This window comes from Alosa alosa, chromosome 6 (genome assembly GCF_017589495.1).
Source record: "Alosa alosa isolate M-15738 ecotype Scorff River chromosome 6, AALO_Geno_1.1, whole genome shotgun sequence".
NCBI lineage: Eukaryota > Metazoa > Chordata > Actinopteri > Clupeiformes > Clupeidae > Alosa > Alosa alosa.
In genome coordinates, this window is record NC_063194.1 from 14,120,942 (window position 1) to 14,130,037 (window position 9,096).

General features: G+C 43.0%; 1 protein-coding gene across 1 annotated transcript; it reads left to right on the forward strand.

Annotated features, from left to right (window-relative positions):
- Window positions 1–1,376: 1,376 nt before the first annotated feature.
- LOC125295466 (beta-galactoside-binding lectin-like) lies at window positions 1,377–5,769 on the forward strand. Its single transcript, XM_048244719.1, has 4 exons — window positions 1,377–1,482; window positions 4,090–4,169; window positions 4,514–4,685; window positions 5,185–5,769. The coding sequence occupies exons 1-4, from the start codon at window positions 1,477–1,479 to the stop codon at window positions 5,329–5,331; spliced, it is 405 nt and encodes a 134-aa protein (XP_048100676.1). The 5' UTR covers window positions 1,377–1,476; the 3' UTR covers window positions 5,332–5,769.
- The last annotated feature ends 3,327 nt before the right edge of the window (window positions 5,770–9,096 follow it).

Consider the following 9,096-nt stretch of genomic DNA (forward strand, 5'->3'; position numbering starts at 1 on the left):
ATGTTGGCGGCCTACTAGGCCTATTGCATACGACTTAGGCTTGGCCAACTATTATGTCAAGATCAGAAGGTCAGTGCGTAGTATGCTATTTCGGAAACATATTTGGGTTTGCCCATAGCTCACAGCATCAGATGCAATCTACTTGGAGATACTTGAGCAAATAGCTGGATGCGCATGCAGGAATCTAGTCATACCGCAGGAGGGGGCCAGAGGGCTGCTGGATTTCCACATGGGCCTACACTACAGCATTTGCATTTGACAAGTTCTGACGACCCTGTTGCAACACTACGGAGACGGACGGAGAAACATAGGAATGAAGTGTTCAGATGGCGAAACAGGGCTTCATCTGAATAAGCCTACATATTCCTGTTTTTGTCTTGTTGCTGTAGCATAGGCCTATATTATGCCCCAATCACGCAAGGTGCCACTAATCACCTTGGCTAATCATTCATTACAGTGATGAGAAAGGTAAAACATGTTGCAGCCCCGATCCAAGGACAACCTTCCAAACTAAATCTGGAATTGCGCCAGGCACTATAGCTAACTTAATGACGTCGTAGCCCTGCCAACTGTCTCATGATTTTCTCCTGACATTGCTCTGAGCGTGGTTTGTTTTTCAAAAAAAGGCACTGTTGAAATCATAGCAACCGAACTGAAAACTGGAAAGCCCTCTGTGTGCGCGCGTTGCGCCACGTTTTGGTTTGGACAGATTTTGGAGTTCACGTGGAACATCTACATACGCACAGGCTAAGTGGACAAAACTATTTATTCATGATGCCACAAAGTGTTTTATGACATTTGACACCCTACCCCTAAATATCACAATCTGGTTTAATGAGAATTCATAATTCAATCACTTACCCCACAAAATATAGCCTGATGATTTGCGTAAATATAAATTGTTTTGGTGTTTCCAGGATGCGCGCACTAGTCCGCAAACAACATTGTAGGTCTATGGCATCTATGGCATTTCTAAGTCCAATCGCAGTTTGGCCGAAATGTTGAGTAAGACGCGTTTTCCATTCGCAATATGCTATAGTAGGCCTAGGCTAATATATAGTTTTGCTTGCAGAGGGCTATGAAACAAATATTTTGCCATTACCCTGGAAACCCGGCGCATGGGCTATTATTAGACGGGGGGATATTATTCGTGTAGCCTATATGTTGGCTATATGCCATTTCAAATTAATCACATCTGCGGATTTAACGCCTATTACTGTAAATCGACTATGTCTTAAATTATCACAATGTTACACTATTGCTGAAGAATTCAAACTGTAATCTAAGTCAGAAACTGTTTCATTTCGTCATTGGAGTAGAGATGAAAGCGCTTAAATCCAATTGGCTGCATTCAACATCAGTCACTGAGCACGACTTGGCCCTCAGTTGATAAGCGCGTGCGCAAGTCAGAACTTTCTTCTCACTTCCATACTCTCTCCATACTCTTCGCACAGGGAAAAAACTTAGAAGGCTACGATGGCAGTAAGTGTTACTTCTGTTCTTATATTCATTGTGATTTTTTCAAACAATAAATGCAAATGGTCAGTCAGTCTGAATTAGGGAATTTGGTTACTGTGCTGTTGTGTCCATATAGGCTGTTATGTTTTAGTGCATTTAGATTGAATCCAGAAAGTAATGTATAGATTATGAGGCAAGAGGTGAAAAGTTGAAAGGCTTTGAGACCTCGAAAAACAGCAGGAAAACACAAAAATTTGCAATAAAACACATGCAGCATCAAATAGTCAAATGTTAATATGTGCAGCATATGACTGAAATCCTCAGGTGTTGCTTCAAACAACAAAGGCTTTGTCTATAGGTTGGTGTTTACTGGCAACGGTCGATAACACTGTCAATGGTCGAAAACAACATGGAATGCAGAACAAATTCCATCAAGACCCAATTAAGAAAAGTGATGGAGAGAATTTAGAATGTCGTGGCTGAGTTTAGAAAGTCTGTATGTTTTCAACATGCTGAAGTTCAAATGGCTTATGATAACTGAGTTACTTTAAGGTCAATTGTGTAGACCAAACTCAAATTTACCTTAATTTTCTTCTTCAAGTCACAAGACATGTTAGACTTCATGCTTAGATCAGATTTAGGCTATAGAGCTACTGCAGCCACACCCATTCTGCTTTACTTTCTGGGTATAAGGGACGGAGAGGAATCCAAGATGGTTCCAGAAATGAGAAACGTGTTGGATCTGGTACAGAGCCATTGGCTCAAATAGGGTCAGTAGGGAAACTGTGTGCTGACTGACCGAGGCGGCAGCTGTCCGGTCTCAACGCTCGCTGCCCCAGTCCATTGCAGAGGGAGGTGATATGTGTCACAGTGGCGAGAGAGCCAACTTGAAGGCTCCGTGGGCCGTTGCCAAGCACTCTGAGAGAGGGGCCAGTTTACACTACCGCCAGCTGAATAATGCGGAAAGAATTCCCCCCCTGTCCTCACTGTATCTGCCTTCATCACTTTCTATGGCTTTCCCACCAGTTGCTTGCTATGCACGCCTGCTTTACACATCTTTTAGGTTTTACCTCCTTGGTTCTGATCTTGTTTCTCTCCCTGTTTGTCTACTGTCATTCCATGCCAGTTCTCATTCATACCCTCTTCCACTCTAAACTTTGTCTTTCTCTCTCTTTCTCTCTCTCTCTCTCTCTCTCTCTCACTCTTTCTCTCACTCTCGTCTTCTCTCTCTCTCTCTCCCTTTTCCCCTCACTTTCTATAATCTTTGACTTCCCCTTTCTCTTCCCTTGTCCTCCACCAGATTTAGAAGCCTTTTTTCTGCCAGTATAAGCACAGCTATCACATGTAAGCCCCCCCCCCAACCCCCTGCTCCAACTCAGGCTCCTATTTCCACAGGCTTGGCATGGCTCTGCATATCCCCCTGTAATCATCACAGCTTCACTCTCTCAGCTTATGTAATAGTGTGCAGAGGAGACGTGCATGTAGGGCCACACCACCTAGCAAACCAGGTTATCACACTCACTAATAGACTACACACACCGACCTCTTTGCACACAGCAAGGATGCAGGACACATTCCTCAAAGGTTCACAAATATCAACGTTAACCAGTGAGGATTTCAACACAGAAGAAGTAGCATTGGTGAGTCACGCCTCACAAGTGTGGCAGGCTGGAAGTCACATCCCTGTGACTCACCTCAGTGAGTGCTGTAGTAATCACTTACATTATGCACAGTAACAATTTACCAAAGGGGAACAATTAATCTGTCAAGTACGGCATGACCACCGTAACATGAATAAAACATTCACTTTGGGATATAGACTATAGTGGTTACAGTATTATAGATATAAGGGGTCTATGTAGAAGCTTGGGACTCCCTTTAACATGATGGTGCCTCATAGACAGTCACAGAGTGCAGGTTTCTGTTGGACTCCTATTGGTGGTTTCCTCAGCATCTTCCCGCCTTTTGGCCCTGCTCTTTCATCTGCCAGAAGGACTGCCACAGTGGAAAATATAATTACATTTTGCCCACTCCAGCCCTATACATTAGCCACCTATTTCCGTCGCCATAATAGGAGCTTTCTCTTTCTTTCCCTCTCTCTTTCCACCTCTCTTTCTCTGTCTCTGTGTCTTTCTTTCCTTTCTGACTCACACTCAAATGCTCCAGTGGAAAATGATCACTGCTGTCAAGCAGCAGGATTTACAGGCCTGGACTGACTCTATGCCCATTTTCTAATGGTTTGTTTAAAACAAAAACAGAAAGGAAAAGAAAAGCACAGATTGAAAACAGATGTTTTGCTACTGAGATGTGTGTGGCAGAAATACTGTAGCTCACAGAGGCTTGGTGAGGTGTGGCCTTGGTCATCCTTACTGGCCATTTTTGGAATTTGTTCCTTTTTTTTTTAACCTTTTTTGGTGTCCTACAGCTACAGCTAGCTTAACCTTGATGCTGGATCAAAAATGTATTTCAGTGTCAGCTGTATACTTCTCTTCTTAATTAGGTAATGAACTAGTTCTGAACTCAGCCTGAAGCAGTACAATAATAATTCATTGTTGTATTTTCCATTAATTGATTGTGTATGAGCTTTGTGTTGGCTAGAAGGCACAACAACTTTCCCATGTTTTCCTGTAGGGTGTGGTGGTAATGAACATGTCCTTCAAAGTGGGTCAGACCCTAACCGTCACAGGGGTCCCCAACGCAGGTTCAACCAAGTAAGTGAAAACTGGTGTGAGCTGCATTAACTATTAGAATGGTAAAAGCGGCACAAAGTATATGTTATGACAGACCTCTGCTGAATCTATCTTTATCACTTAACTGTACATCTACCTCCATCTTAGACTTATCCTACATGGGTCCTTTAACTGCTAACTTCTGCCATAAGCCTGGTTATGACTAAATATTTTGCTCTGAGTGGGAAGTGTTTAATACAGTGTATACAAAGGGCATGCATTCCTCAAACATTGTTTGGAAAACCACAGTGCTGTCAAACTGTTAGTCTGCATGTAATCAAAGGGCCGGTGAGATGTAATCTTTGCGACTGACCTGTGGCCCACAGCTTTGCCATTAACATTGGGAACAGCAAGGATGAGCTGGCCCTGCACATGAACCCCCGCTTCGACGCCCACGGCGACCAGCGCGCGGTCGTCTGCAACTCCTATATGGGTGGCAGCTGGTGTGAGGAGCACAGAGAGGGAGGCTTTCCCTTCAACGAGGGCGAGGAGTTCAAGGCAAGGCCACAATCCTCGGGGGTGTCTGTGTAGACCACAGTGTGTTATAGTTTAGCGCTGACAAAGTGGCCTCTAATGAAAGGATGCTCAAACAGTTGTTTAACAAATAGAAGTCTGAGATAATCTGTTAGACATAAAAGGGGTTGTTATCACTGTTAATATGAAAGTCATGATCAATGGTTGTTAATGACGTAGACTTGAGCAATACATAGAAACATGCAGCTTAAAGCACAAAGCACAAAGCAGCTTTGTTTTAGACATGAGAACCATTTTCATAAAATTCCTTTATGAGAAGTTTCCATCAGAAAGCATCAGTTCCCTCTTGTGGACATACAGTAAACAATGCTGTGATAATATAAAAGTATAAAGTTTGATATCATATCCACACACAATGTCACACAAAATGATAGTATGCATCACTGGCTATATTATATTTGTAAACTAAATATATTTTTCTGTTTTTCTCTTTCTTCTTTTCCTCCATGTTTCACTAATCCAGATCCTGATGACCTTTACCAATTCAGAATTTGAGATCACTCTTTCAGACGGCTCTCAGATCCACTTCCCTAACCGCCTGGGTGGAGAAAAGTACAAATACATGCACTTTGAGGGGGATGTCAGGATTAATGGCTTTGAGATCAAGTAGATCTGTCAGCAGCGGGGCCTAAATCATGCCTTCTAGCAAATATCTGGTTCCACCGCTGTTCTGTATGGTGCTTCTGTGCTCAGCTACACATTCTAAGTATCCAAAGTACTGCATTTGTAACAGGAAACATACTGATAACCCAACTTTCCCAGCAGGCTTGTGCACTTCTTGATGCAGGTTGGTTTTCTGATAACACATATGAAATCATGAAGATACCAGTCTTGACCACCAGGGGAGTCAGAGACTAACATATAACAGAAGACCTCTGCAGTGTTTTACCATCACATGATGGTAAAATGTGAAATTTGCAAATAGCACCCCATCTGTTCCAAACCTTTCATGCTAACATCATTCCACATTGTTGACCAATTGATTCAGTGCTGACAGTGTTTTTTGTAACAAATTGAAGCTGCATTAAAAGTCCTTGATTCAATGCAATGTGCTCATCTTGATGTTGATTCATTTACAGCTAAATGTGTTAAAGAAACTTAAACCACGAAAATGCTCACTGAAAACATGTTTAACATGCTTGAGTGATGGTATATAGCCAGCCATATACCATCACTCAAGCAGTAGTGAAGAATTTATCTTTCTGCAGAACAGATTTTTTATATTTATATGTATTTAAAACACATGTAAAAGTATTATATCTAACTTACATTCTGATTGCTATCATAAAAATACAGGCTTTTTCTAGCAAGCAAGCAAGGCTTTGCAGATCTAATTTAGTATATGTGGTAAGCTTAAAAACATCCATCATGATACCCTGACTGAGTGTTTAATCAAGTGCTTAATGTAGAAATGATGGCAATATTACATTTCCCCTTGGTCCTGTCTAATAAAATGAAATAAAAGATGAAGATATCACTTCAGGTCTGCAAGGGCATACAGGACTGCAGAGGTCTGGAACACTGCTGAAACATGTGTGTGACCCTATAAGGATGCTGAGATGGTTGAGAATGTGATCGGTTGACAATGTGATCTGTACCCCCCCCACACACACACACACACTACACACAACACACTCATTCAAAGCACTTCGCATGGCAAACGCAGAGTCGTTTGATCCCTGCTTTGTGTTCTGTTATGTCTGTTATGTGTGTGCCTGTGAGAATGCTCTGTCATCTTACTGTGTAAACTGAAGCACCACAACCCACTCATGCTCGAAGGGGTGGGGGGGGTACGTGGGTTTGTTTAAGGTGGGGTGTGGGCTGCCAAGGAAACAGGTTTCCATGACAGCGGAAAAGCTGACATTCCGAGACCTCCTGGCAGAGAACAGACAGATGTAATGTGGAGGGACGTACGCTACTGAGCACGTGCAGCGAAGGATGAGGGAGTGGGTGTGTGTATGTGTGTACGTGTGTGACTAAAAACGTATGTGTATGTGGTTCTATGTGTGTGTATTTGCATGTGTATGTGTGTGTGTCTGGGTGTGCATGCACGTACGTGTGTGTATGTGTGTTTGTGTGTGTGTATGTATCTTTGCACCTGTATTTGTGTGTGTGAGAGACAGAGAAGAGAGAGAAGGAGAGAGAGAGAGTAGCGTAGTGGGTCCATTAGCATTTCCTAACATTCAGAGAGGCCAGACGGCGGCATTTACTCAAAGTCCCGCGCCCACATTTCTGGCCATGGCTGTGAAGGTCAAAAAGGAGGGATCAGCCACCACTACTCCCTGGTGGAGGAACTGATGCTGATTGCCCTGTGGGTGCGTGTGTGTGTGTCTCTTTCTCTCTTTGTGTGTGTGTGTGTGTGTGCTTATGTGTGATATCAGCAAAATATTGAGGTGATGTCAAAGGAACCAGTCTAAGGGGAAGAGAATAAATAATAAAATATGTATGATATTATAGAATGCAAAACAAGCACTAATAACAATTGAGGGGACTGTGTGTGTGTGTGTGTGTGGTGTGTGTGTGTGTGTGTGTGTGTGTGTGTGTGTCTAACTTTGTGTAATTTTATGCCAACAGCAGTAGGTCTAGTCAACCTGATGCAGCTGCCATTACTGGGACAGATAAATGAATTGCTCCTTCTGCTGGAATGAACCGTTTCCACTGAACTGTGAAAGTAGAGAGATATCGTGCAACACATCCATCATTAATCCCACAGTGTGTTTAATCATGATTATTATAATAATAATTAGATATCGAATCACTACAGTAATTGAACAACTGGGGCTATATCCTCTATTTTACAGTCCTGAAGAAGCCCTTGATGTGTAAGAATCCATTGCCCAGTTTAAAAAGGAACTGAAAACCTATCTCTTTAGACTAGCCTATGGACTGTGATATGGCTAAATGGACTATATATATTTTTATATTTTTCTCCTTTTTTGATATATGATTTTTTTCTTCTATTTGTTTTATCTGTGAAGCGACCTTGGGTGTCCTGAAAGGTGTACATAAAATGTATTATTATTATTATTATTATTATTATTAGGAGGGTGTAGGTCCAGTGTTTATCTAATTAATTATGCAGTGACAACCATGGGATATCTTACTTATAACTTTGACAGTTTTGAGAAACTGCTTGGAAAATAACTGAGAAAATTAAAGTGTTGTTATCTTTCCTCCATTTTTCAGTTTTCTGGCATCATATTTTTGCCCAGACGCATCATACAAATGATATGAGTAACAGAAATCCTGCAAGACATGGACTTGAGAAGTAACCCAAAATGATGATTAACAGGGCCATGGAGATGCAACAAAAACAAACTTACACATGGATGCTGTTTGAAAGTTCAATTAATGAAAGATGAAAACAGAGGCAAGATTAACAGCATAATAACCGGCCTAATAACAAAACAAACAGCCTAATACAGGAGCAGGCCTGACATCTTCATAGAGAATGAACCTATGATTCCATTTTCTTTAGAATGGTAAAATTATGACAACGGCATTTCCCCAGGTTCACATCCAGACAGAGCTCGTCTGGCTTCGCTCAGAGGGCCGTGCGCAGTGTTGCTGAGTGGCATGGCCTGTGGCGGAGCGTGCTGCATGCTGTGGCATCAAGTCAGGGTCCCATTCCTGCACTCCCATTCACCCCCTCCACACACACTCACACACACACACGCACACACACACACACACACACACACACACACACGTCCCCAGTGGGAGCTTTGTCGCTGAAGTCAGCGAGTGTGTAATAGATAATGGAGTGCTGCTGTGGTTCTAGGGGTGGAACGCTCGGGCCCGTGCGTGGCGAGAGAAACATCGGAACAGTGCTAATTACAACACAAGTACCAGCAGGGCTGTTACAATTCCTCCTAAAAAACATTCTCCTCATTGTAGAGGATATCTGTGAATTGAGGTCTCATCATGTCTAATTCGACAATTATTACCCGACGTTTGCACCCACTCTCCCACGTTCATACTCTCACACACACATGCACGCACGCACACACACTCACACTCACTCTCGCTCTCTTTCTCTCACACAGAGACACACAGACACAGACACACACAGACACACAGACACACACACACACACACACACACACACACACACACACACACAAACACAGACACTTGCTCCAGGCTCTGAAATGGCTCCCTTCACACTTTCTGCCTTTACTGCCTCTAATTGTCCTTCAGACGCATCATTTGTTTGATCATGCTACGCGCTGGCCCCCGAAGGCCCCTGGGACGGGATGCAGTGCCACACAACGCAGCCTGAGTCGGAGTCGGAGTCTGAGCGGGGGATCCGGGACAGTGCAGAGGGGTGAGCAGAGAGAGGGTCGGCCCATAATGATGCTCATCTGTTTGTGCT

Bases quoted from the DNA above. Each gene is read 5' to 3' on its own strand.
- LOC125295466 (XM_048244719.1), top strand. The intron at 4,170-4,513 runs GTAAGTGAAAAC...TGTGGCCCACAG, and splicing joins CCCAACGCAGGTTCAACCAA to CTTTGCCATTAACATTGGGA. The intron at 4,686-5,184 runs GCAAGGCCACAA...TCACTAATCCAG, and splicing joins ACGAGGGCGAGGAGTTCAAG to ATCCTGATGACCTTTACCAA.